The 27182-nt window shown below is 40.7% G+C and overlaps 1 protein-coding gene and 1 long non-coding RNA gene across 2 annotated transcripts; both read left to right on the top strand.

Moving 5' to 3' along the window:
• Positions 1–1313, top strand: LOC117476156. Its single transcript, XR_004555252.1, has 3 exons — positions 1–178; positions 508–593; positions 706–1313. It is a non-coding gene; the product is annotated as an uncharacterized LOC117476156 (long non-coding RNA).
• Positions 1314–3756: 2443 nt separating this feature from the next.
• trmt13 (tRNA methyltransferase 13 homolog) lies at positions 3757–26142 on the top strand. The gene is made up of 11 exons (XM_034122533.1): positions 3757–4025; positions 6073–6119; positions 6197–6263; positions 7894–7953; positions 8062–8131; positions 8210–8316; positions 8625–8837; positions 9536–9608; positions 9728–9802; positions 10613–10997; positions 25683–26142. The coding sequence occupies exons 1-11, from the start codon at positions 3915–3917 to the stop codon at positions 25846–25848; spliced, it is 1374 nt and encodes a 457-aa protein (XP_033978424.1). The 5' UTR covers positions 3757–3914; the 3' UTR covers positions 25849–26142.
• The last annotated feature ends 1040 nt before the right edge of the window (positions 26143–27182 follow it).

Genomic DNA, 27182 nt, shown 5'->3' with positions numbered 1-27182 from the left:
ACTGCTGCACCCACAACTGCTGCACCTATAACTGCTGCACCTATAACTGCTGCACCTATAACTGCTGCACCTACATCTGAGGCCCCTACGACTGCAGTAACCACAACAGTGGCTCTAAAAACTTCAGCTCCTCCAACTCCCCGTATCCTACCAACTCCTGGAGAACCACCAACTCAAGGTTTTGACTCAAATTATTATTTTTACATTTTGATTTCATGTCTGTTACGCAGGAATTAATGTTTTAAATATGCATGGCCAAAGGCATTAAGTGAAGCTCACATTAAGAAAGAAACATCATAAAAAGTGTAGCTCTCCCAGTTTTTATTTTAGAACATTATAATGGCTATAAGCCACAGTTTTAGGGAGTTCAAATTCATTTATATGATTAATGGGATCAATAGTATATTAAATATATGAGTATATTGGCAATAATGTTATTTTCATGAAAGGGTATAATTATAAAATTGGCCTTCACATGTCCTACTTGTGTTCTTTAATCACATACAGGCTTGGTATCACTGGCACACCTACAACTGAGAATAAGTACCTTTGGGGAGGTCAGCAATGGAACCATCATTGAACTTGTTAAACAGGTATGGAAACCAGATAACTTTTATGTGAAGGATCCTCACATGACATAATCAATGATAGAAATTAGATATAACTTTGATTCATTCGAGTTCATTGTGTTTTCTCTACATTTAGTTTTTTGGAGACCGGCTCCAGAATGGAACAGCCCACACAGTTACCGTGAAAAACATACGAAGGGTTTAAGTGTCCCCATAGAAGCGTCATGGAGATTTTGGACAAATGCAATTTCAGGTTGGGCTGGTGGTGAAGGGGCAGTCCCCCTCAACCATTTCATCATGTCAGGAAAGTGTCTTTGATTTGTATATTGCTTTCAGGTTGGGCACAACACATCGTATGTCATTATACTCCAATATGTTGAAGTGGTCTACAACCAATAACTACAAATCAATTCAATCTGGATTGCTCTTAAGGTGCAAGAGAAGGTGTTTTTAATCAACGCAAAACTTAAGTTTAAGGTTCACAACCCTCTTGTGTTTCTAGAGCAGCTTTTTGTCCAACTCAATCTTTTTTTTAAAAGAACCATTTTCCCTTTTAACCATAAAATATTCTTGTGTGTGCAGTTTTTCCTGGAATGTGAAAGAATGTGAGGTAGTGTTTTTAGGCCTAAGTGTCACATGAACTACAAGAGGAAGCTCAAACCTACAACCTGTCAAAGATGTTTTAAAGAGGTGATAATCATGTATCATGCTGTGAAATTAAAGGAGCCAGGAAACTAAACTAATTATTATGACTCCTCTTTTTAACCATGCATACATAAGGAGGTCATTTAAAGGAAACGCAGGTGAAGTGAACCCCAGTGAGAGCCTGTAACAATGTTTGACAATTGTACAACGAATGAACGACCCGTTAAGCCGGACCAACAAATTGCTAAATGTAACACAGTGTAATGATTATTGAATGTAAATCTGTTTTGCTTTGCCCCATCAATCATTCATAAGTTTAGCTTCTGGCTTTGTCTTTCCAATTTAAAACCAGAACATGAAATCACTGCTTTGGCTTTGAACTTGAACATTTGTGGTGGTGTCAGAGTGAAGGACTCATGGTCAATGACTCTCACTCTCTCCAACAAGTGGTGTAATGTACAGGAGCACTTTCAGAGGAAGACTGTTATACCTTGATGAACTATTGAATACCACAGGAAATATTATCTTCATTTGTAAATGACTCAGCTTCACTGTGTCGAGAGATGGAAGTACCTCTGTTATTGCTATTTTATGTTATCCATCATTTTACTATCTCTCTGTGGATTACTATCTCTCTGTGGATTACTATCTCTCTGTGGATTACTATCTCTCTGTGGATTACTGATTAAACTGAGCTCTATGGGGGTCTTTAAAACTAACACGCAGGCACGCACACACACACACACACACACACAGCAGCAGCCCTCTACTTGCTACCATAGCTTGTTACAAACTTAAATATGAAAAGGTTCAACTGCGCACACACACATCATCTCAGCTCGCGCAGCACGCTCACAGGCATAGATTACGCAATAATGTATTGCGCACCTTGGAGGCGCAGCGCAGCATATTGTCATTCAAGAGATGCGTTGTTCTTTTGGAAAACATGTTTTTCTTTTAGCCTATTTACCTCGTTAACGTAAATAATACTCATTACATTGACACATGCATTATTTGTGATTAAAATAATGGTTGTTGGTAATGTATTAGCGACCCCCACAGATGTATTATTTCACTGCGTCCGTGGGAGCTCAGACCCCTCAGCTCCCATAAAGTACCGCAGTCTCTTCTCCTAAATCCTTTTGAATTCTCCTATCCACTAGCCCTTAACCCCGTGACGTTTCACACAGAGGTCAAGGGATAGAGTGGTTCCCAACCTGGGGGGCGCCAAAGATCGCAGGGGGGGCGCCAGGCCTCAGATGATTTGAGGCCAAATATCATATTTAGACTTTTTTTTTTTTTTTATTTTATTTATTTATTTATTTATTTTTACATATAATTGTAACGCAATACATGATTGTCACTAAAAGCCTTGTCTCTACATTACAATAACATATACAAAATAATTGATTAATTAATTTGAATAAAAATTCAAGTTAGTAGCTATTATAGGCATAACAAGACAGACATGTATAATTCTTTCTTTGATAGAAATGTTTCTTCTGCCCGTAAAGTGTCCAAACCAGGCTTTTCTGGATAAGCGCATTTTTAAAACATAGTCATTGTCCATGCCGGTTTCAGATTATTTGTCACAGTTGCTCCGATCAGATCGATCTCCTCCATTTTGTAGATTATTTACGACTTTTGTATCCACATAAACACATCGGCAAAATCCGGCTTACTTTGAGCATGTGTTTTAAACAGTTTAATCCCTTTGTGAATTGTTTCCACTTGCGCCGTCCTTTAATTTCTTCATACAGCAAGGCAAGGCAAGGCAATTTTATTTATATAGCACTTTTCAGCACGTGGCGATACAGCGGGAATCCAAATGAATGAATCCTGAGTCCAATAACCATCAAAGTCACTCCAATAGTACTCCTTGATTACGCTTTCATCCTCCTTTAACAAAATACTTCACATTCATCCAGTTTGTGACAGTAGTTGTAGCATTTTTGAGACTTTTAAACTTTAATTACCGCTGTTGCGCCCCTCATTTGGGGGGGCATCAGGAGTCATTTGGGGGGGCTCTTGGGAAAAAAGGTTGAGAACCCCTGGGATAGACGATAGACGTTAGGGATTGACGATAAGGATAGACGTTAGGAGCTGATTTTTGGACTAACAAACAACCCTGAATTTAAAAAATTTGAACAAAATCATAATTCTGACATTTTCAGAAAAAGTCCAAATGTTAGAATTTTCTGAAAAAAATCATAATTTGGGGATTTTCTGAAAAAAGTGAGAATATTGAGATATTCAGAAATATCATAATTTTGAGAATTTTTGAAAAAGATCATAATTTAGAGATCTTTTGAAAACATTCCGAATTCCGAAATGTTCAGAAAATGTCAAAATTCAGAATTTTGAGGAAAAAAAATCTGAATTTTGAGAAAAACTCAGATGTTTTTAGAATTCATGAAAAAATCAGAAGATGTTCCTTTTTGTAACGTCAAAAAATACCCTAATTTTTTTAACCAAATATCAGATGGATTTTGCAAGAGCTTTTATTTTGAAATTACTTCCGAAAGCTCCACCCGTTGCCCCAATAATCATTTTGACAGTTCAGTAAGGTAAGAAAAAAAGTACAAGTACAAAAAGTACAAGAAAACCAACAAACTCAAACTCGTATCTCCGCAGTATTTCCTACGGTCGTGGCGAGCACTTGAACGCAGCAGGAGCGTCACCACGTCACTGTTTTCCAACATGGCGGCGCCCCTGCCCGGTAGGTGTGGATTCTTCGTGGAGAAAAAGAAACGCTTCTGTAAGATGATCGTGGCGCGAGGAAATGTGTTCTGCGGAGAGCACGCGACTCAGGTGAGTGCAGGGACTCGTGGTGAGTTCAGGGACATGTGGTGGGTTCAGGGACCAGTGGTGAGTTCAGGAACATGTGGTGAGTTCAGGGACCATGATAACAGCTGAGCGAGGGATCCTCATTAGTCTGAACTCCTGTACTGTGTGTAGTGTACTGTATACTGTGTGTACTGTGTGTACTGTGTGTACTGTGTGTACTGTGTCTGTGTATACTGTGTGTACTGTGTGTCTGTGTACTGTGTGTACTGTGTGTGCTGTGTACTGTGTACTGTGTGTATGTGTACGGTATGTACTGTACTGTGTACTGCGTACTGTGTGTACTGTGTACTGTGTACTGTGTTTACTGTGTGCTGTGTACTGTATGTACTGTACTGTGTACTGCGTACTGTGTGTACTGTGTACTGTGTGTACTGTGTGCAACATGGTGTATTCAAACAGTCTGATAATAATAATCACATAATGAGGTCCATATATTAAGATTTAAAATGCACAAACACAGATTCATGTTAAAGTCATGGTGTTCTCAGATCACTGTAGAGTCTCTACGACACCATCTACAGAAATATTGTAGAAATACAATGTGTGTGTCTGCAGGAGTCAGTGATACCTGTACGTATAGAGGCCATGCTTTGTTGTATACCAGGGAAATGTTCATATTTTAGAACATTTTGCACTTTATTATCCAGTTTCCAGCTGAAACCATAAATGACTAAACACATGAATGCGTTATTATGATATAAAGCACATGGGTCAAACTCAAGGTCCGGGGGCCAAATCAGGCCCGTGGTGGATTTAATTTCGGCCCGCAGGATAATTTCTAATTCCTATTAGATCTGGCCCGCCGGTATATTGCACGCACACCTTCACTCCATCCTGAGGGTCTCCTCAGCTCAGAGCCTGACCCCAAACATTGATGACCTTGCACCCAAGATGAGATGCCAAGTATCTGAGCTAGCATCACAGAGCAGCACACTGAGTTTACATGTTTCCTTCTGCACTTTTTCTCTCACGACAACAGGGCATGTTTGGTTTGTTCTTTGAGGGAAATAGTTTTGTTGAAGCTGTTGTTGGCCTGTGGAGAAATGTACTCATAAGAAATGACTCTGAGCCATAAGAAATGAATGCAACTGATTATTTAATGTTTCATGTTGTTTTTATAGGCAATCATTTAAAGTGGACCTATCATGCTATATTTGAATAATATAGTGTAGGACCATACCTATATAAGGCATATTTATACTTTTTCTTTTTCAAAATACCAAACAGATCATGCATTTTAGCCATGCCTCATTTCACTCAATTTGACATTTTTTAGCTCTGTTTTAGCAAGGGCAGATTCAGTGAGAACAGCACCATCTACAGGCCTGGCATATGTACTACAGCGTCTCCAGCGCTTTAGAACGGCAATGGCCGTGGCTGTCTCCTCCTGATTGGTGGAGTTGGCCCAATAGCCGTAGCGCCACCGTCCTGACGTCAGGACAGTGTTCAAATCTGGATCAGTTTTTATCAGATCCGTTGCAGCCCCTTTTTTAGAGATTTGGGTATGGAGGGAAATAGAGAGGGTTGTGTTTTCTGACACTTGGTGAGTTCCCTGGAACACCGGGGACACATATTCATGTAGAAAAGACGTACACAAGTGCATTTTGCATGAGAGGTCCCCTTTAAGCTTTGTTAGTTCCAAGTTTAATATGTGCAATAAGTTCATTTCAATACGTTTTGCAATAAACATTGAACCAGTCCGGCCCTCCACTAGTACCGTTTTTTTATTTTGGCCAACTGTTTATTTGAGTTTGACACCCCTGCTCTACAGTATATTATGAAAAACAGAGGAATACGTGGTAGCAGTGTCCCACAGATGCCTATTTATTTATTCACTTTGAATGCTCAATGCTCATGTTTGTACCTTTTTAATGTTTTTAGAGGTGACGGAGCAGAGTGCACTTTCATTAGAGATTTGTCTGTGTTGTTTTTAGTAACTAATCAATAACCTGAACCTAAAATTAATAATTAGTGTCAGATTATTGATTTAATCCCTGTTTCCTGTGAGCAGGAGGAGGGCAGCTGCAGGAGGATCGTTTGTCCTCTGGACCCCAAACAGTGAGTCACTAAATAATAATTATATTAATCAGCTTTATTAATAATCAGGAGGTTTAATGAATCACTTCCTGTTTCAGCACCGTGAGTGAAGACAAGCTGGAAAAACACCTGAAGAAATGTAACTCCAGAGAGAAGCCCAAGCCCGTGAGACCACTATTACAAATACTATTGTTTTATCATTTGTATTATTCTTTTTATCATTATTCTTTTTTTAAATTATTATTCAGAAGAAAATCTGAATTATGACATTTCTGAAAGACAGAATTTTGCGATTTTGAATGAAAAAGTCAGAATTTTGAGAAAAAGTCAGATTTTTGAGAAAAAATAGAGATTTTTGGGAAAAAGTCAGAATTTAGAGATTTTTGGGGGAAAGTCAGAATTTAGAGATTTTTTTTTTTTTTTTAAAGTCAGAATTTAGAGATTTTATGAAAAAAGTCTGACATTTCTGAAAAAGACAGCATGTTAAAGGGCCCATGTCATGCTTTTCCGGTTATTACCCGTCCCCTTGTGTGTTATGAAGGTTTTTCTGCATGTAAACGGTGTGCAGAGTCACAAAGTACACCCTGTAGCGAGTAAAACTCTTAACACAGAAAATACCTCCCCAAAACGCCTCGTTGGAGATGCGTCATTGTCCATTTGATTCTTCCATTTCGTTCCGGGTACGGCATGATGTCAAGCCGTACCCGGAACAAAATGGACCAATCCGTGGAGCCGTTACGTTACGTCCGCGGAGCCGTTACGCTAAGCCCCCGCTGATTGGTCCAAATTGACCAATCCACGGACTTCCTCACACACACACACAGTGCAGGCAGCTCAGCTGATTTCTCCTCCCTGGCTGCAGGCTGATAACAGACAGTTGAAATTCTCTCTGCAGACCCATTCTCTCTGCAGACCCATTCTCACTGCAGACCCATTCTCTCTGCAGACCCATTCTCTCTGCAGACCCATTCTCTCTGCAGACCCATTCTCTCTGCAGACCCATTCTCTCTGCAGACCCATTCTCTCTGCAGACCCATTCTCTCTGCAGACCCATTCTCACTGCAGACCCATTCTCTCTGCAGACCCATTCTCTCTGCAGACCCATTCTCTCTGCAGACCCATTCTCTCTGCAGAGCCATTCTCTCTGCAGAGCCATTCTCTCTGCAGACCCATTCTCTCTGCAGAGCCATTCTCTCTGCAGAGCCATTCTCTCTGCAGACCCATTCTCTCTGCAGACCCATTCTCTCTGCAGACCCATTCTCTCTGCAGACCCATTCTCTCTGCAGACCCATTCTCTCTGCAGACCCATTCTCTCTGCAGACCCATTCTCACAGCGTTTATCAACCTTTTTCTTACTCAATATCAAGCCACACTTAGTGTTTTTACTTCGGCTGTGACTTTGTGTGTGCTCAGGATGAGTTTGGCTGTGTATCGCTAACAAGGAACCCACACCTCCAGTGTACAACCTCCAGTGGAAATGGCCATGACATGGGACCTTTACGTTTTTTGGGAAAAAGTCATTTTTAATTTATTTGAAAAAATTCATAATTTTGAAACTTTTGGGGAAAAAATCTGAATTTTGTGATTTTTGAAGAAAGTCAAAATAAGTCATCATTTTTTGATATTCAGAAAAAAGTAATAATTCTGATATTTTGTGTGTACATCATTTTTTGAAAAAGGTTATTATTATTTTACTTTATTTGTTATTATTAATATATATATATATATATATATATATATTGTTAAATGTATTTTTATTTGAAGCTCAATGAAATGTGGTTTTGACTTCCTGCAGGTTTACTATGTGAAGAACATAAACGCTGGACCAGCTGACGGAGACGAGACGCTCCGACAGGTAACATCTCACCTGAATATTATAATTGTAATCATGATAATATAAAACCATAGTAATGATATTAATACAGATATTAGACCTACTAATAACAGCTGCTGTGTGTCTCAGGTGAGTCTGTGTGATCTCAGCCGGACTCAGCTACAGTCTCTGTTGGACAAACTGAAGACAGCCGCCACAGGTGAGTCAACATTCACCTGTGAGTTAGATGAGGATGATGGTGAGGATGATGAGGATGATGTTGATGTTGTTGTGGTAGGACTGCAGTGCGACATTGAGGACGGTTTTCTGTCTCATCCGGTCGTTCAGGAGGAACTGGACGACCCAAAGAATGGAGACTCCGCCAACAAACACCTGAAGCAGCAGGTAAACACAAACACCTGAAGCAGCAGGTAAACACAAACACCTGAAGCAGCAGGTAAACACAAACACCTGAAGCAGCAGGTCAACACAAACACCTGAAGCAGCAGGTCAACACAAACACCTGAAGCAGCAGGTAAACACAAACACCTGAAGCAGCAGGTAAACACAAACACCTGAAGCAGCAGGTAAACAAACACTGAGCTCACCTGAGCTGAAAACCACAGGGATTCAATTAAACAACTTTCTTTAAAAACTCAAATGTGTTCAGAGTTGGGTTTGTTGTTCCTCTCTCACCTGTCAGGTGTGTGCAGTCCTCTCTGTTAGGTCACATGGAGGCGCTGGGGCTGCTGGGTAGGGGGCGGAGCTTCGTGGAGTTCGGAGCAGGTCGAGGGAAACTTTCCCACTGGATCCACGAAGCCCTGAGGAGACGAGACCCCCTGAAGACAGGCGAGGAACAGAAGACCAGCGAGGATCTGAAGGACCTGCAGTTCCTGCTGGTGGAGCGCAGCAGCACGCGGTTCAAGGTAAACTACTTTATTCATACATGACACACTTATAGCGCTTTTCTAGAAACTGAAAGACGCTTTGACAGAGAATAACACAACAACGAAGAAAACACGTAAAGAGACAAACGGGGGGGGGGGGGGCAGTGGTTGAATGCAGTGTTGAACAGGTTACTTATTATTACTCCTTCCTGCTTTCCTTTCACAATAAAAGCCCTAAAGATACACACTACCTGTTTACCTCTCAGACAGGGTGGGAGCCAATGGGAGCTCCCATAAGGAGGGTCTGAGCTCCTAAAGCGGTGAAATCATACATCTGGGGGGGTCGCTAATACATTACCAACAACCATTATTTTAATCACAAATCATGCATGTGTCAATGTAATGAGTATTTACGTTAACGAGGTAAATAGGCTAAAAGAAAAACATGTTTTCCAAAAGAACTAGGCATCGTATTGTCTCTTGAATGACAATATGCTGCTCTGCACCTCCAAGGTCTATGTCTAATCTATGCTTGTGAGCGTGCTGCGCTGAGATGATGTGCTATGTGGTGTGCGTCGTTTAACCTTTTCATATTTAAGTTTGTAGCAAGTAGAGGGCTGCTGCTGTGTGTGCGTTAGTTTTAAAGACCCCCATGAAGCTCAGATTATAACTGGAACCCTGCTCACAGAGCCTTCAGAGAGATGAGTTCATGTTTTAAGGGATCTTTGTCTCATCAGGTGGACGGGAAACATCAGGAGGCTGGAGTTCAGTTCCAGAGGCTGCAGGTCGACATCCAGCATCTGGACTTAAGTAAGGGATGATTTAAATATGATACTAACAGCTGGGTTTAGAAAACAGACGAACATCTGGAGTCTCTGGAAGTCCAGGTGAGTTCTGCTGTTGATCTCCTGTCTCTCTGCTGTCTCCAGGTAAAGTGGCGCCGCTCACCGACAGGAAGCTGCCTCTGGTCGCCGTGGGGAAACACCTGTGTGGAGCCGCGACAGGTGAGAGCAGGGCTCAGCGTTTTCACTTCTGTTAAATAGTGAATGTACTCCTTCAATATCAGAGCAACATGCTAACAAAGGTATCCCAACTGCAGCTGTGAACATGACAGGATGTGTGATTACCTAGAAGAGCATCAGGACTGTTTGAGGCATATGATAGCTATGTGATTAACATGATGATTCAGCCTCTATGGAGATAGACATATGACAAGCATGCTCATTTCTGACGTGGAGCTAATCTGAAGTAAACATTGAATACTGCTTTCTATTCCTCCATCTTGTGACTGTGTAACTCCCTCTCTTGGATATCAGCATGTGAAGGACACTGTTCAGGAACTAGTTGATGCTCTGTATGTGATGACTCCTTCCATTCTGGAGAGGATCACAGATACATGGATCCTGAGATTGAAGCTCAAGCCGGAGACCAGGGATTATTAACATTTTTAAGTATTCAGAAAAAGTCAGAATTTTGAGATTTTTGAGAAAAAGTAAGAATTTTGAGATTTTGAGAAAAAGTCAGATTTTTGCGAAAAAGTCCAATTTGTTGAGATTTTTGCGAAAAAGTAATTTTTTTTAGTTTTTTGAGAAAAAGTCAGATTTTTTTAGAAAAGTCAGCATTTTTTAGATTTGTGTGTAAAAGTCAGATTTTTGAGATTTTGAGAAAAAGTCCGATTTTTGAGATTTTGAGAAAAAGTCAGATTTTTTAGATTTTGACTACTTCCATTCTGGAGAGGATCATAAATACATCGATCCTGAGATTGAAGCTCAAGCCGGGGACCAGTGAGATTTTTCTAACATCTTCTGTCTCAGATCTGGCTCTCCGCTGTCTGCTCGACACACCGGGTACAAGAGAGGAGAGCGGACCGCCACCGAAACGCCTCAAAACAACAGAAGAAGAGGATTCAGCAGACCCTGATCTAGTTCCTGGTCCTGGTCCTGGTCCTGGTCCAGTTCTGGGCGTTGCCGTGGCGTTGTGCTGTCACAACCGCTGTGAGTGGCGTCACTACGTCGGGAAAGAGTTCTTCCTGCAGCGAGGAATCGGAGCCGAAGAGTTCTCAGCGTTCTGCAGGATGTCGAGCTGGGCCACGTGTGGAATGAGACCGACCAATCAGGACGCTCCATCTCAAGATCCGGCCAATCAGAGAGGAGAGGAGGAAGAGCACGAACCGGCGGAGGAGAGGGACTCTGTGAGCGGGTAAATATCTCACCTCTGAGGTTTTACTTTTTTGTTCACTTCAGATTTTCTCTGTTCTGGTTTTTATAGAAGACCTGAAGGCAGGGGGGTCAAACTCAATTTCATCGCGGGCCACATTCGCATAAAGGTTGCACTCAAAGGGCCGGTTGTAACTATATAATAAATATATAATAAATATATATAAAATAATGTATTATATTACATTATTGTCTCTGAATTGGATTATTATCAGATAGGATAATAACTTAGTAATTAACTACGTCTGAAAGCAGAAGTCCAGGGCAAATAATTGCAAGTCTCTTCAGTGCGCATGTCACAAAACGAGATGCATTGTGGGACATGTAGTTTATGGGCAACCTGCTTCTGTAAAGTGGCATGTAACCGTATAATAAACGTATTATATTCTTTGCAAGCTCTTGCGGGGCCACATAAAATGAAGTCGCGGGCCGGATTTGGCCCCCGGGCCTTGAGTTTGAGACCCCTGCCTTACCCCAGCGGATAAGCACAACAATTGTGCATTTTATGAGAAAAGCATGACATTTCTAACATAGTTAGAGCATACCATAAGGTTTATTTTCAGATGTGGAGGGAAGTCAGATTTGACCCGTGAGGACCGTGAGAGGTCAAATCCAAGATGTCCGCCAGTCTCTCGGGTCAAATGTTCAAACGCGTTTAATTTTGGAACCAAACATTGTAGAAAAACATTTAAGGTCCATCCAACTAAATTAGGGATGCCCAATCATTTGGTGATACTTTTGAGATCGCCAGAATTCAAGAAAATGCATTTAGGTGAAGATAAAGGTAGAAATTGACCAAAAATAAGCTGTCAATCAGTTGAAATTTGGTGTGTGTGTGTGTGTGTGTGTGTGTGTGTGTGTGTGTGTGTGTGTGTGTGTGTGGTGTGTGTGTGTGTGTGTGTGTGTGTGTGTGTGTGTGTGTGTGTGTGTGTGTGTGTGTGTGTGTGTGTGTGTGTGTGGTGTGTGTGTGTGTGTGTGTGTGTGTGTGTGTGTGTGTGTGTGTGTGTGTGTGTGTGTGTGTGTGTGTGTGTGTGTGTGTGTGTGTGTGTGTGTGTGTGTGTGTGTGTGTGTGTGTGTGTGTGTGTGTGTGTGTGTGTGTGTGTGTGTGTGTGTGTGTGTGTGTGTGTGTGTGTGTGTGTGTGTGTGTGTGTGTGTGTGTGTGTGTGTGTGTGTGTGTGTGTGTGTGTGTGTGTGTGTGTGTGTGGTCACCCAGCGCTAGCATTAATACAGAGACTGGAGGAATATGGCTTTACTTGGCACATGCTGAAGCAAACATTTGTTTTTGTCTTCAAATACATACTTACATGATTGTGACGAGCATAATATTTGCTCCCCGCCCAACTCTCTAAGTGCTTGAACTCCGTGACAGGAGGATGAAGTATGTATAAATGGATGGAACTATCAACAAAACAACAGCGTTTTATTCCCCAATGTCATATTTAATAGAAAAATAATGATGCACCACTTATTGGAGAAAGAAGAATGGAGAACAGAAAGGTTTAGAGAGGGACAACATGCTGAAACCTTGCAACTTCAGTGCCAGAGAAAAAAGGTACTGTGAGTACACTTGTGGTTATTGTCCTCATGTTGCACATAGAACATTCAATTAAGATGTTTAACGCATGTGGGCAAAAATCCATCAATCTTTCAATTTTCTAAAACTTGTTATATCCTTAGAGTCATTTAAAATGAGTTTTTTTCTCCATGCCATGGAGTCTAAATGGGTAAACCTTTGTATTTGTAATTGTACAGCCATGCTAGGACAAACAAATCCCCTTTGCCAATGTTCTCTCTGCACTCTCTGTCACACACACAACATACATAACCCTTTCTTTGCATGACCTCTAAATGTCCATGTGAGCCACTAAAGAACAGAAAAAAAGCTGCGCTACCTTGGCTTTATAGGTGGACAGGCAGGGAATCGAACCCCAACCCTCTATAAGTGGAAAGGGACAGCGGTGAACCTTATAGTTGAGTGCAGCCCTTTGTTAACAGCGAGGGTTAAGAGAGCTGTTGGTGCTCTACATGGAACTGTTTTCCATCTCCCTCTTTGGTTTACATTATTATTATTATTTTTCTATTAAATATGACATTGGGGAATAAAACGCTGTTGTTTTGTTGATAGTTCCATCCATTTATACATACTTCATCCTCCTGTCACGGAGTTCAAGCACTTAGACTTAGAGAGTTGGGCGGGGAACAAATATGATGCTCGTCACAATCATGTTAGTATGTATTTGAAGACAAAAACAAATGTTTGCTTCAGCATGCAGACTGTGCCAAGTAAAGCCATATTCCTCCAGTCTCTGTAGTAATGCTAGCGCTGGGTGACCATAAATCCACTGGAATATACCACACACACACACACACACACACACACACACACACACCAAATTTCAACTGATTGACAGCTTATTTTTGGTCAATTTCTACCTTTATCTTCAACTAAATTCATTTTCTTGAATTCTGGCGATCTCAAAAGTATCACCAAATGATTGGGCATCCATAATTTAGTTGGATATGACACCTTAAATTTTTTCTACAATGTTTGGTTCCAAAATTAAGCGTGTTTGAACATTTGACCCGAGAGACTGGTGGCCATCTTGGATTTGACCTCTCACGGTCCTCACGGGTCAAATCTGACTTCCCTCCACATCTGAAAATAAACCTTATGGTATGCTCTAACTATGTTAGAAATGTCATGCTTTTCTCATAAAATGCACAATTGTTATAATATGAGAGCTTATCCGCTGTACTAATAATAGAACATGTTGCTTACTTCCCATTGGAATTAATAAAGCATTTAGATTGTTTACATTTCTTTATATTATCTAAACACAATTGCGTTGCTAGGCAACAGCATGGTTCCATTCTTACTTCCTGTCAGCTGATGTCCTGCACTCCTTATTTGGAATGGAACCTTCAGAATTATGACATCATCTTTTGCCTTTATGTAGAATTCTGAATTCTAGGAGTTTGCAGGACAGAGCAGCAGGCAGAAGCAATTTGTCCAGCTAGTGTCAGATCATTGCAGAAATAGGTTTTGTTGCAAGCAAACATTAGGGATACTTGCAGTGTTTTTTAGCGAGATAATCTTCACAAGTGAACTCAACTTTTGTGGGATTTTTGTGACGTTAATTCAGTCGAACAATTACATTTAGTTTGCTAAACAACAGGTCATTTCGTCACAGCGGTAGAGATGGAGATGAACAATAGAGATGAGCTGGCAGTCAAGCTCGAGATTCTGCAAAAAGAAAATCAGGAAATGAAGTTGTTGCTGGAGCAGGAGAGGACTTTAAGGGATAAGCTTGAGATTGAAGGCGCTAAAAAGAAGGAAGCTATGCTCAAAGCATATACAGCAGCTTTGCAGTTTAAGTACAATGTGAAAGTGAAAGCCCAGGAAATTGAGCAGAACGTCTTGCGCGTCAACAATGAGGACCTGAACATGAAATACAGAAACCTCCAGAGGTCACACAAGAAGGTCGAAGCCGAGATGGCTGCCTTGAGAAAGGCAAACCAGGAACTCAAACAACTGAAAGAACCCTGTGTTGAGGAGCAAGGTGTAGAGATGGCTGCTTTGCAAAAGACTAACCAAGAACTCAAACAACAAAAGGAGCGTTGTCTTGAGGAGAAATCTGTAGAGATAGCTGCTCTGCGTGAGAGAAACCAGGAACTCCAACAACAAAAGGATCATTGTGTTGACAAAGCTGTAAAGATAGCTGATTTGCGTGATAGAAACCAGGAACTCACAAAACTGAAGGAGCGTTGTGTTAAGGAGGAGGCAAATATGGACGCCTTGCAAACAACAAACCAGGAACTCAAACAACAAAAGTTGCGTTGCGTTGAGGAGAAAGATGCAGAGATCGCTGCTTTGCTGAAGGAAAACCAAACACTGAAGCAAGAGAAGGAGCGTTGTGTTGAGGAGAAGGTGGACAAGAAGGAGGATGTGGAGGTGGAGGTGGAACCAGAAGTGAGGCATGATGTTAAAATGAATGCCCTGGAAATTGAGCACAAAGTATTGCGCGGAAACAATGAGGAACTGAACATGAAATATGGAAAGCTCCTCAAGATGCACGAGAAGGACAAAGCAGTGATGGCCACCTTGAGAAAGGCAAACCAGGATCTCAAACAACTGAAAGAACCCTGTGTTGAGGAGAAGGATGCAGAGATGGCTGCCTTGCAAAAGACAAACCAGGAACTCAAACAAGAGAAGTTGTGTTGTCTTGAGGTGAAACATTTTGAGATAGTCGTTTTGCATGAAAGAAACCATGAACTGGAACAACAGAAGGAACGTTGTGTGGAGGAGAAGGATGCAGAGATAGTCGCTTTGCATGAGAGAAACCATGAACTGGAACAACAGAAGGAACGTTGTGTGGAGGAGAAGGATGCAGAGATAGTTGCTTTGCATGAGAGAAACCACGAACTGGAACAACAGAAGGAACGTTGTGTGGAGGAAAAGGATGCAGAGATAGTTGCTTTGCATGAGAGAAATCACGAACTGGAACAACAGAAGGAACGTTGTGTGGAGGAGAAGGATGCAGAGATAGTCGCTTTGCATGAGAGAAACCAGGAACTGGAACTCTGCGTGGTGAAGGAGGAGCTTGTGGAGGTAAAGGTGGAGTTGGAGGTGGAACAGGAAGTGAGGGTGGATCCACCTGAGCAAACCAATGAGCCGATCCCAACAACGCAGAGGAGGACAACACCACGGTGGAGAAGATTCATCAATTCCTTTTCTTGTATCCGCCCAAACATCAACGATGACTAAAAAGGAAAACATAAGACTCAAAGGCAGCCCTGACATCGGCTTTAAAAACTTTAAAAAACAAACTCACAACATCAAAAATTAGTAAGACATTAAAACATTTCAAGTACAGTCTAAAGCTCAAAGTGAGTGAGCAACAACATATACTCACAGCCAGTCAGGATATATATTTAAACACTTAACAGTTATTAGATCTGGTTAGACATCAACAAAGGTTCCAGAAGAGACTCACAGTGATGTGCAGTTTTAGCCACTAGGGGCAAAAAAACAACCTTAATATTAAAATAAATAAACTATTCCTTTGCTTCTAGCACCCCTAAATAAGAGCAACATTTAGTCATTACAAGTTATCAGGTTTATGTTATATCGTCATGTTTGGTTTATAGTGTTCATTTTCATATTTAAGTTATATTTTTCATATTTACTTAATAGTTCATTTTTATATTTATGTTATATTTATCATGTTTAGTTAATAGTCAATTTTTATATGTATCTTATATTTTTCATATTTACTTAATAGTACATTTCTATATTTATGTTTAGTCCATTGTTTTCTTGTTAAGTTAAAGTCTTGTCAATCAATAAAAAAATAATAATCATAATGATAACAATACTGACACGTTTGATTTATTTCACGTTTGTTTCTCCTGTCTAAGTTTAGCTTCTTGCTTTTAATTTCAAGTCACCAGAGATTTAGTCTGAGAATTCAACTAATAATAACAATCAATACAAATAAATTCAAATTAAAAACAACACTAGAATTCTTTCTCGTTTGTTCCTCCTGTTTTTGTCTAGTTACCTTTGTATTGAGTGACTTTAGCTCACCTGGCTCTGCCCTGATCAATACACTGACTTAAAGCTACTTCAGTACTTACTTTATTACCTTGTTTACATTCAACAATTATCATAATAAATATAAACAAATGAAAAAACAACACTATGTATTTGATTTCTTTCAAGTTTGTTTTAGTCAACTATTTGATTTTAAATGCAACAGCACCAGCAAAAGTAGATTTTTTTTTTTACATTTCTGCTGATGTCCAGGTGTACAGTATATCAGTATGTAGTGTCTCTACTTTAAAGAGTCCTCTCCTGCTGATGTTCAGGTGTATTTCAGTATGTAGTGTCTCTGCTTTAAAGAGTCCTCTCCTGCTGATGTTCAGGTGTATATCAGTGTGTAGTATCTCTACTTTAAAGAGTCCTCTCCTGCTGATGTTCAGGTGTATATCAGTATGTAGTGTCTCTACTTTAAAGAGTCCTCTCCTGCTGATGTCCAGGTGTACAGTACATCAGTATGTAGTGTCTCTACTTTAAAGAGTCCTCTCCTGCTGATGTTCAGGTGTATATCAGTATGTAGTGTCTCTACTTTAAAGAGTCCTCTCCTGCTGATGTTCAGGTGTACTGTATATCAGTATGTAGTGTCTCTACTTTAAAGAGTCCTCTCCTGCTGATGTTTAGGTGTATTTCAGTATGTAGTGTCTCTACTTTAAAGAGTCCTCTCCTGCTGATGTTTAGGTGTATTTCAGTATGTAGTGTCTCTACTTTAAAGAGTCCTCTCCTGCTGATGTTCAGGTGTATATCAGTATGTAGTGTCTCTACTTTAAAGAGTCCTCTCCTGCTGATGTTCAGGTGTATATCAGTATGTAGTGTCTCTACTTTAAAGAGTCCTCTCCTGCTGATGTTCAGGTGTATATCAGTATGTAGTGTCTCTAATTTAAAGAGTCCTCTCCTGCTGATGTTCAGGTGTATATCAGTATGTAGTGTCTCTACTTTAAAGAGTCCTCTCCTGCTGATGATCAGGTGTATATCAGTATGTAGTGTCTCTACTTTAAAGAGTCCTCTCCTGCTGATGTTCAGGTGTATATCAGTATGTAGTGTCTCTACTTTAAAGAGTCCTCTCCTGCTGATGTTCAGGTGTATTTCAGTATGTAGTGTCTCTACTTTAAAGAGTCCTCTCCTGCTGATGTTCAGGTGTATATCAGTATGTAGTGTCTCTACTTTAAAGAGTCCTCTCCTGCTGATGTTTAGGTGTATTTCAGTATGTAGTGTCTCTACTTTAAAGAGTCCTCTCCTGCTGATGTTCAGGTGTATATCAGTATGTAGTGTCTCTACTTTAAAGAGTCCTCTCCTGCTGATGTTCAGGTGTATTTCAGTATGTAGTGTCTCTGCTTTAAAGAGTCCTCTCCTGCTGATGTTCAGGTGTATATCAGTGTGTAGTATCTCTACTTTAAAGAGTCCTCTCCTGCTGATGTTCAGGTGTATATCAGTATGTAGTGTCTCTACTTTAAAGAGTCCTCTCCTGCTGATGTCCAGGTGTACAGTACATCAGTATGTAGTGTCTCTACTTTAAAGAGTCCTCTCCTGCTGATGTTCAGGTGTATATCAGTATGTAGTGTCTCTACTTTAAAGAGTCCTCTCCTGCTGATGTTCAGGTGTATATCAGTATGTAGTGTCTCTACTTTAAAGAGTCCTCTCCTGCTGATGTTTAGGTGTATTTCAGTATGTAGTGTCTCTACTTTAAAGAGTCCTCTCCTGCTGATGTTTAGGTGTATTTCAGTATGTAGTGTCTCTACTTTAAAGAGTCCTCTCCTGCTGATGTTCAGGTGTATATCAGTATGTAGTGTCTCTACTTTAAAGAGTCCTCTCCTGCTGATGTTCAGGTGTATATCAGTATGTAGTGTCTCTACTTTAAAGAGTCCTCTCCTGCTGATGTTCAGGTGTATATCAGTATGTAGTGTCTCTACTTTAAAGAGTCCTCTCCTGCTGATGTTCAGGTGTATATCAGTATGTAGTGTCTCTACTTTAAAGAGTCCTCTCCTGCTGATGTTCAGGTGTATATCAGTATGTAGTGTCTCTACTTTAAAGAGTCCTCTCCTGCTGATGATCAGGTGTATATCAGTATGTAGTGTCTCTACTTTAAAGAGTCCTCTCCTGCTGATGTTCAGGTGTATATCAGTATGTAGTGTCTCTACTTTAAAGAGTCCTCTCCTGCTGATGTTCAGGTGTATTTCAGTATGTAGTGTCTCTACTTTAAAGAGTCCTCTCCTGCTGATGTTGAGGTGTATATCAGTATGTAGTGTCTCTACTTTAAAGAGTCCTCTCCTGCTGATGTTTAGGTGTATTTCAGTATGTAGTGTCTCTACTTTAAAGAGTCCTCTCCTGCTGATGTTCAGGTGTATATCAGTATGTAGTGTCTCTACTTTAAAGAGTCCTCTCCTGCTGATGTTCAGGTGTATATCAGTATTCAGTGTCTCTACTTTAAAGAGTCCTCTCCTGCTGATGTTCAGGTGTATATCAGTATGTAGTGTCTCTACTTTAAAGAGTCCTCTCCTGCTGATGTTCAGGTGTATATCAGTATGTAGTGTCTCTACTTTAAAGAGTCCTCTCCTGCTGATGTTCAGGTGTATATCAGTATGTAGTGTTTCTACTTTAAAGAGTCCTCTCCTGCTGATGTTCAGGTGTACTGTATATCAGTATGTAGTGTCTCTACTTTAAAGAGTCCTCTCCTGCTGATGTTTAGGTGTATTTCAGTATGTAGTGTCTCTACTTTAAAGAGTCCTCTCCTGCTGATGTTTAGGTGTATTTCAGTATGTAGTGTCTCTACTTTAAAGAGTCCTCTCCTGCTGATGTTCAGGTGTATATCAGTATGTAGTGTCTCTACTTTAAAGAGTCCTCTCCTGCTGATGTTCAGGTGTATATCAGTATGTAGTGTCTCTACTTTAAAGAGTCCTCTCCTGCTGATGTTCAGGTGTATATCAGTATGTAGTGTCTCTACTTTAAAGAGTCCTCTCCTGCTGATGTTCAGGTGTATATCAGTATGTAGTGTCTCTACTTTAAAGAGTCCTCTCCTGCTGATGATCAGGTGTATATCAGTATGTAGTGTCTCTACTTTAAAGAGTCCTCTCCTGCTGATGTTCAGGTGTATATCAGTATGTAGTGTCTCTACTTTAAAGAGTCCTCTCCTGCTGATGTTCAGGTGTATTTCAGTATGTAGTGTCTCTACTTTAAAGAGTCCTCTCCTGCTGATGTTCAGGTGTATATCAGTATGTAGTGTCTCTACTTTAAAGAGTCCTCTCCTGCTGATGTTTAGGTGTATTTCAGTATGTAGTGTCTCTACTTTAAAGAGTCCTCTCCTGCTGATGTTCAGGTGTATATCAGTATGTAGTGTCTCTACTTTAAAGAGTCCTCTCCTGCTGATGTTCAGGTGTATTTCAGTATGTAGTGTCTCTGCTTTAAAGAGTCCTCTCCTGCTGATGTTCAGGTGTATATCAGTGTGTAGTATCTCTACTTTAAAGAGTCCTCTCCTGCTGATGTTCAGGTGTATATCAGTATGTAGTGTCTCTACTTTAAAGAGTCCTCTCCTGCTGATGTCCAGGTGTACAGTACATCAGTATGTAGTGTCTCTACTTTAAAGAGTCCTCTCCTGCTGATGTTCAGGTGTATATCAGTATGTAGTGTCTCTACTTTAAAGAGTCCTCTCCTGCTGATGTTCAGGTGTACTGTATATCAGTATGTAGTGTCTCTACTTTAAAGAGTCCTCTCCTGCTGATGTTTAGGTGTATTTCAGTATGTAGTGTCTCTACTTTAAAGAGTCCTCTCCTGCTGATGTTTAGGTGTATTTCAGTATGTAGTGTCTCTACTTTAAAGAGTCCTCTCCTGCTGATGTTCAGGTGTATATCAGTATGTAGTGTCTCTACTTTAAAGAGTCCTCTCCTGCTGATGTTCAGGTGTATATCAGTATGTAGTGTCTCTACTTTAAAGAGTCCTCTCCTGCTGATGTTCAGGTGTATATCAGTATGTAGTGTCTCTACTTTAAAGAGTCCTCTCCTGCTGATGTTCAGGTGTATATCAGTATGTAGTGTCTCTACTTTAAAGAGTCCTCTCCTGCTGATGTTCAGGTGTATATCAGTATGTAGTGTCTCTACTTTAAAGAGTCCTCTCCTGCTGATGATCAGGTGTATATCAGTATGTAGTGTCTCTACTTTAAAGAGTCCTCTCCTGCTGATGTTCAGGTGTATATCAGTATGTAGTGTCTCTACTTTAAAGAGTCCTCTCCTGCTGATGTTCAGGTGTATTTCAGTATGTAGTGTCTCTACTTTAAAGAGTCCTCTCCTGCTGATGTTCAGGTGTATATCAGTATGTAGTGTCTCTACTTTAAAGAGTCCTCTCCTGCTGATGTTTAGGTGTATTTCAGTATGTAGTGTCTCTACTTTAAAGAGTCCTCTCCTGCTGATGTTCAGGTGTATATCAGTATGTAGTGTCTCTACTTTAAAGAGTCCTCTCCTGCTGATGTTCAGGTGTATATCAGTATTCAGTGTCTCTACTTTAAAGAGTCCTCTCCTGCTGATGTTCAGGTGTATATCAGTATGTAGTGTCTCTACTTTAAAGAGTCCTCTCCTGCTGATGTTCAGGTGTATATCAGTATGTAGTGTCTCTACTTTAAAGAGTCCTCTCCTGCTGATGTTCAGGTGTATATCAGTATGTAGTGTCTCTACTTTAAAGAGTCCTCTCCTGCTGATGTTCAGGTGTATATCAGTATGTAGTGTCTCTACTTTAAAGAGTCCTCTCCTGCTGATGTCCAGGTGTACAGTATATCAGTATGTAGTGTCTCTACTTTAAAGAGTCCTCTCCTGCTGATGTTCAGGTGTATTTCAGTATGTAGTGTCTCTACTTTAAAGAGTCCTCTCCTGCTGATGTTCAGGTGTATATCAGTGTGTAGTATCTCTACTTTAAAGAGTCCTCTCCTGCTGATGTTCAGGTGTATATCAGTATGTAGTGTCTCTACTTTAAAGAGTCCTCTCCTGCTGATGTGCAGGTGTATATCAGTAGGTAGTGTCTCTACTTTAAAGAGTCCTCTCCTGCTGATGTTCAGGTGTATATCAGTATGTAGTGTCTCTACTTTAAAGAGTCCTCTCCTGCTGATGTTCAGGTGTATATCAGTATGTAGTGTCTTTACTTTAAAGGGTCCTCTCCTGCTGATGTTCAGGTGTATATCAGTATTTAGTGTCTCTACTTTAAAGAGTCCTCTCCTGCTGATGTTCAGGTGTATATCAGTATGTAGTGTCTCTACTTTAAAGAGACCTACAATTAGATGGAAAACAGCTGCAAAGAGACAGAGAAATGTTTTCATTGAAGTTAATGTTGAAGGGAATCCTGTAAAAAAAAGTTGTATTCAAAATGGCACTTTATCAAAATGCAATTGAGTGCAACTTCAACGTAACTGTATTTTTGGTTCCTATTAGATAAGATGTACTTTATTGATCCCAAATTGGGAAATGTTTGCGTTGCAGCAGCATAAAAAACAAGGCATTGCACATCATTAGAAATTAAAAGAGTAGAAATAAACATTTCAAAAATTTGAAACATATCAAAATAGAAATTAAAAAGTAGAAAATATGCATTTGACGTGAAGATGAAACATATTAAGGGAAAGTGAGACAATAAATATTCTGGTGATCATTTTTTGAATTGTGTATAAAGGTTCTTCCCTGCTGCTTTAAGACTATAGATCATGTGGAAAAAGTTTTTGCAGGAAAGTCTTTTTAAGCTTCTGAAAAAATATGTAACTTTTTTTAGTGTTTGTTGTAATACTCAATTTGACCACAAGAGGCAGCACTCCCTAATTGTTTAGATAGCAAAGCGTTCAAGTGCTTTTTAACTTCTCAATGTGCTCTAAACACGAGTCGCTTTTTAAATACTTTAAAAACCATCATAGCAAAAAAATATCTCCTGAAAACAGTTTTTTTTCTGCACTTGTTATAAAATATACATAAATATAAAATATACATAAATATAAATATAAAATATACATAAATATAAATATAAAATATACATAAATATAAATATAAAATATACATAAATGAAGGAATTTCAAAAGGTTATTATTGCAATGTTGAACTTTCATAAAAACAATAACGGTAAAGAACACTTAAAGCTCCCATGTCATGCTTTTCCGGTTATTACCCGTCCCCTTGTGTGTTATGAAGGTTTTTATGCATGTAAACGGTGTGCAGAGTCAAAACCCTCAAAGTACACCCTGTAGCGAGTAAAACTCTAACACAGAAAATACCTCCCCAAAACGCCTCGTTGGAGATACGTCACTGCCCATTTGAGTCTTCCATTTAGTTCCGGGTACCGCCTGATGTCATGCGGTACCCGGAACGAAATGGACCAATCCCGAAGAGCTATGGCCACACCAGCAGCGGCGTGTTCCTCCTCCAGAGGTTCGAAGAACCGGCATTTCACAGACGAAAGCTTCCAAAACATTGCCCAGTTTGAGGCCGGATATGCACAGCTTGTTTGGACCGTTTGGAGCAGGGGAAGATCTGGGTATACAACCTGTAAGTTTGCATTGTTATTTGTGTATTTATCAAACAAGACTGTTTAAATGTGTAAACTGTGTTGGACTGCTAAGCCATTGACACAGTGCTAACTGTGCTAACTAAGTTGCTAGAGTTTCCATATATCAACTCTAATATCAGCAGATGGCCTTGCATACATGTATCTCATAGCAGGAGAATGTCTGCATTCACACACACGGAATACTCATACAGTATACTGTACTGTGATTTACCGTACATTGTGACCGTACATATACTGCATGTAGCTAACGAGGCTAGCTGTATGCTAGCGCAAAACAATGTATTCATGCAAGTTACATTGTATGGTAGCAGAATACCCGTATACGATTGCAATTATAAACACGTTATTGCTAGCCTAATATGAACCACTAGCTTTTGTTCATAGTAGTTTTATTACACTGCATTATAGTTGCCTTTCCTCCAAGCTAACGTTCATATCGTGTTAGCTACCAAGGTAAACAAAGCTAGGTTAGCATATTAGCAGGCAAGCTGTTCATTACACAACTACTACTAACGAATCTAAAACAACTAAGTTTCTCTAATATTTTGTGATTTGCATTTGATTTCGTCCAGCCAGATCCTGGCGGACAATCCATGACGTGCTAAAAGGCACTTCTACTACTACTGAGGCGTCGTGCTAAAAGGCACCGCACCGACTGTGCGCAGGCAAGATGCGAGGAGGAGGAATGGATGATATACCGTGTATATATGTATATTTATGTTCATTTTGTACATTTCTAAAAATAAAGTTTAATGGAAATACTTAGTAGGCCTATCCTTTCTTCCCTGAATTCATATATAGCAAACCATGATTTGATTTCTCATCAAACAGTAGTAGTTTATAACGGGTAAAAATAACTTACTCTTTGTTATGAGCGGCTCGTAGGCCACAAAGACAAGGAGACATACACGAGTTTACAAAACCACGGCACATTTATTGTGGTAAATGCAGATAGGTGGTTGAGAGGATCGCAGAGTTAGTCTTCCTGCAGCCGCTTTGGAGAGAGACTGGGGCCGTAGTGTCCGGAGGTGTCCGTGATCGTGCTGATTAGCCTCTTCAGCTCCACCCCATCGTAAGACAAAGGCCCTGGGGCCGTCACACTCTTCTATAACAACAGTTAAAAATATATATGTATATAAAATATACGGCTGTGCCGACGCCATGATAAGACTGATGTTACGCTTGCGGCTTTCACACCGGCGCTTTTCACTTTCTAGCTCCTCGCGAGAGCTTTTCTGGTTCAGCTCCCGTTTCCCTTTTCAGCTCCCGCTCTGTTCACACTGCCCAGAGCTGCCGCTGCTGCGTCATGACGTCACAGTTTACGTCGCTGATTTTCTCCCACAACAACAACGGGCCGGGGACTGCATCGGGTCGTGTTGCTTTTAATCATACGAAGCCAGATTAAATTAAATAACGACTTCTCCAACCTTATACTTTTCTCCAGAGTGCCGTGGTTCATTGTTTATTAATGTGTTTCAGCGGCATTTACCGACCGCTGCAGTGGCTGCACTTCCACGGGAGTTTATTGTCCCGTTAGCTCCGGGTTAGCTCACACGGCTCTAAAGTATTCACTGTCTGACTGTCACACAAGCAGCTGATACATATCCCCAGTTCCCCTTAAGTGAATGTGTGTCAGTCTGAATTGACGCTGTTTGGTGTCAGTCTGAATTGACGCTGTTTGGCATCACAACGCTGTTATGAAAGTTTCTCTGGTATAACATGGGTGATGTTAGCATAGCAACCGAAGCTAAACTGACTACTTGCTAAGCCGTTTTCTATAGGCACATTTTACCGGCGTATTTTTCATTATGATTCTACTTCTGATAGTCGGACATGACAACCTGTGCAGCCCATGTATCTCCACAATGATCAATAACAGCGAACGGATGGTCAAAGTAAGGTTTCCTGCACGCCTCGACGTAAGCGACGCCGCGTCATAGCTCCGAAGCTCTTGCCTCTGGACCGACAATTTTTTGGAGCTGGAAGTGAACCGCATTCCGGAGCTATGACGCGCCGCCGCTGCGGTGTGAACAGGAAAAACCGGCGCTTTTCAGGCTCTAGCTCCCAGCAGGAGCTGGAAAAGCGCCGGTGTGAAAGGGGCAGCTGAGAGCAGCCGGGAAAAGCACTGACATGGGCGCAGCCTCTCTGGTGGTTGACTAATCAGAACGAGTGGCCGAGCTGACCAATCGGAGCACACTAGGCTCACAGGGAGGGGGGGGCAAGAGCTCCAACGAGTCGTTTAGTGGAGAAAGTGAATACTGCTGAATACACATGCTTGACAGAGATGCTGTATGAGAAACCAATGTGAGTTTGGAAAATTGCACAGTATAAATCTATTTTAGTATACCTCAACAATGTAATTATGATCAGTGGAAATGGCCATGACATGGGCCCTTTAAGATCAGTCGTAGAAAAAGCATCACTTGAAATTCAACTCTATGTTGTCCTCTCAGGGCTTCTGTACTTTTCTGTAAATAACAACAAATTCATCCGTTTTTGAACCCCCCATCCCCCCCCCGTCCCCCCTTCATGTTTTCTCTGCAGGTTTCTATCGGTGGAGGAGAGAGAGCAGGTCGGGCGTCTCTGCAAACAGCTGATCGACGCCGGAAGAATCCACTTCCTGCAGGAGAGAGGATTCAACAGCAAACTGACTCGATACGTTAGCAGTCAGGTGACTCTGGAGAACGTGCTGCTGACCGCTGTCCCCTGAACGCCTCACTGCAGAGAGACGTCCTGCTGACCGCTGTCCCCTGAACGCCTCACTGTAGAGACGTCCTGCTGACTGCTGTCCCCTGAACGCCTCACTGTAGAGAGACGTCCTGCTGACTGCTGTCCCCTGAACGCCTCACTGTAGAGACGTCCTGCTGACCGCTGTCCCCTGAACGCCTCACTGTAGAGACTCCTGAACGCCTCACTGTGGAGACACTATCAGGGTTTTTATTTACAGTTTAAATGAAAATATGTTTTCAAACGTTTTTTAAGTTTTTATTAAAGAGTTTTTACTTTAATTAACCATTTTTATTTCTCATTTTTAATAGATTTTGTATGATCAAATTTAATAAATACAATTTTAATGCAAAGGGGGATATTTATTTGTTCTTACAGTGTGAGATATGTGCGTCAATATACACTTTTTATGGGAGTGAACATACACTTAGTAAATATAGGACATACAACAGGGGTAGGCAAGTAAGTTTGGCCGTGGGCCAATTTTTGGCTGAGCCACAAGATGGCGGGCCAGAACATAATCAAAGCCTAATTCAAGGAATTGATTTTGGTAAGAGGGCGCAGCGCCCCTGTTCCCCGGTTCAGAAAAAACTCTGATATCGCTGATAACCCTCCCCATCAACACTCTAATGCCCAGTCAGATCCGCTGATTGGTTCACTGATGATATAGGCGCCCAATACAGAGCCTCTGGATAGACCCGCCCAAAGGGAGGATCGTCGTCTCTAGCCCCATTTCAGTCCCATGTTAAAAGTCAGGGCTATTATCTGTATTTTAACAGACTTATCTTTTAAATTGAGGTGCATTTATTGTTCTCTTCAAAGTTAATTTTCTTCTGAAATTTTAGGGAGGATGGTCCTCCCTTTCTTCAATGGACGAGCCTCCACTGAGTGAGTTATTAACTAGGTAGCAGTGTTATTTAACATGCTTTTATTCTGATAAGTATTGTCAAGTTCTCTGGGTTTTTGGCATTTATTTGAGTGTTTGCCCACATTTGAGAGGCTTGAGGGGCAACAGAGGACGCATGGACAACTGGAATCCTTTTTCCTTTTCTTTATTTCAACTTTTCAAGGACACATTAGGATTCTTTCAGGTTGAAAACCTTTAAAAAATACAAAATAAATAAATTACAGCATGTTTTGCTTTGCAATTTATTTAATATATTATAACCTAAATTAATCAGTAACCAAGTATTTTACTCAACTCAATGTATTTAATAGTTAAAGGGGACCTATCATGCAAAATGCACTTTTGTACGTCTTTTCTACATGAATATGTGTCCCCGGTGTTCCAGGGAACTCACCAAGTGTCAGAAAACA

Source organism: Trematomus bernacchii, unplaced genomic scaffold (assembly GCF_902827165.1).
Source record: "Trematomus bernacchii unplaced genomic scaffold, fTreBer1.1, whole genome shotgun sequence".
Lineage (NCBI taxonomy): Eukaryota > Metazoa > Chordata > Actinopteri > Perciformes > Nototheniidae > Trematomus > Trematomus bernacchii.
Note: the sequence above shows the minus strand (reverse complement) of the source record. Positions and strands in the feature narration are given on the sequence as shown.

Excerpts from the sequence above, each read along its gene's own strand:
- trmt13 (XM_034122533.1), top strand. The coding sequence starts at position 3,915 with ATGGCGGCGCCCCTGCCCGGTAGGTGTGGATTCTTCGTGGAGAAAAAG. Across the intron at positions 9,609-9,727 it reads CATCCAGCATCTGGACTTAA|GTAAAGTGGCGCCGCTCACC; the intron begins GTAAGGGATGAT and ends TGCTGTCTCCAG. Across the intron at positions 10,998-25,682 it reads GAGAGGGACTCTGTGAGCGG|GTTTCTATCGGTGGAGGAGA; the intron begins GTAAATATCTCA and ends TTTTCTCTGCAG.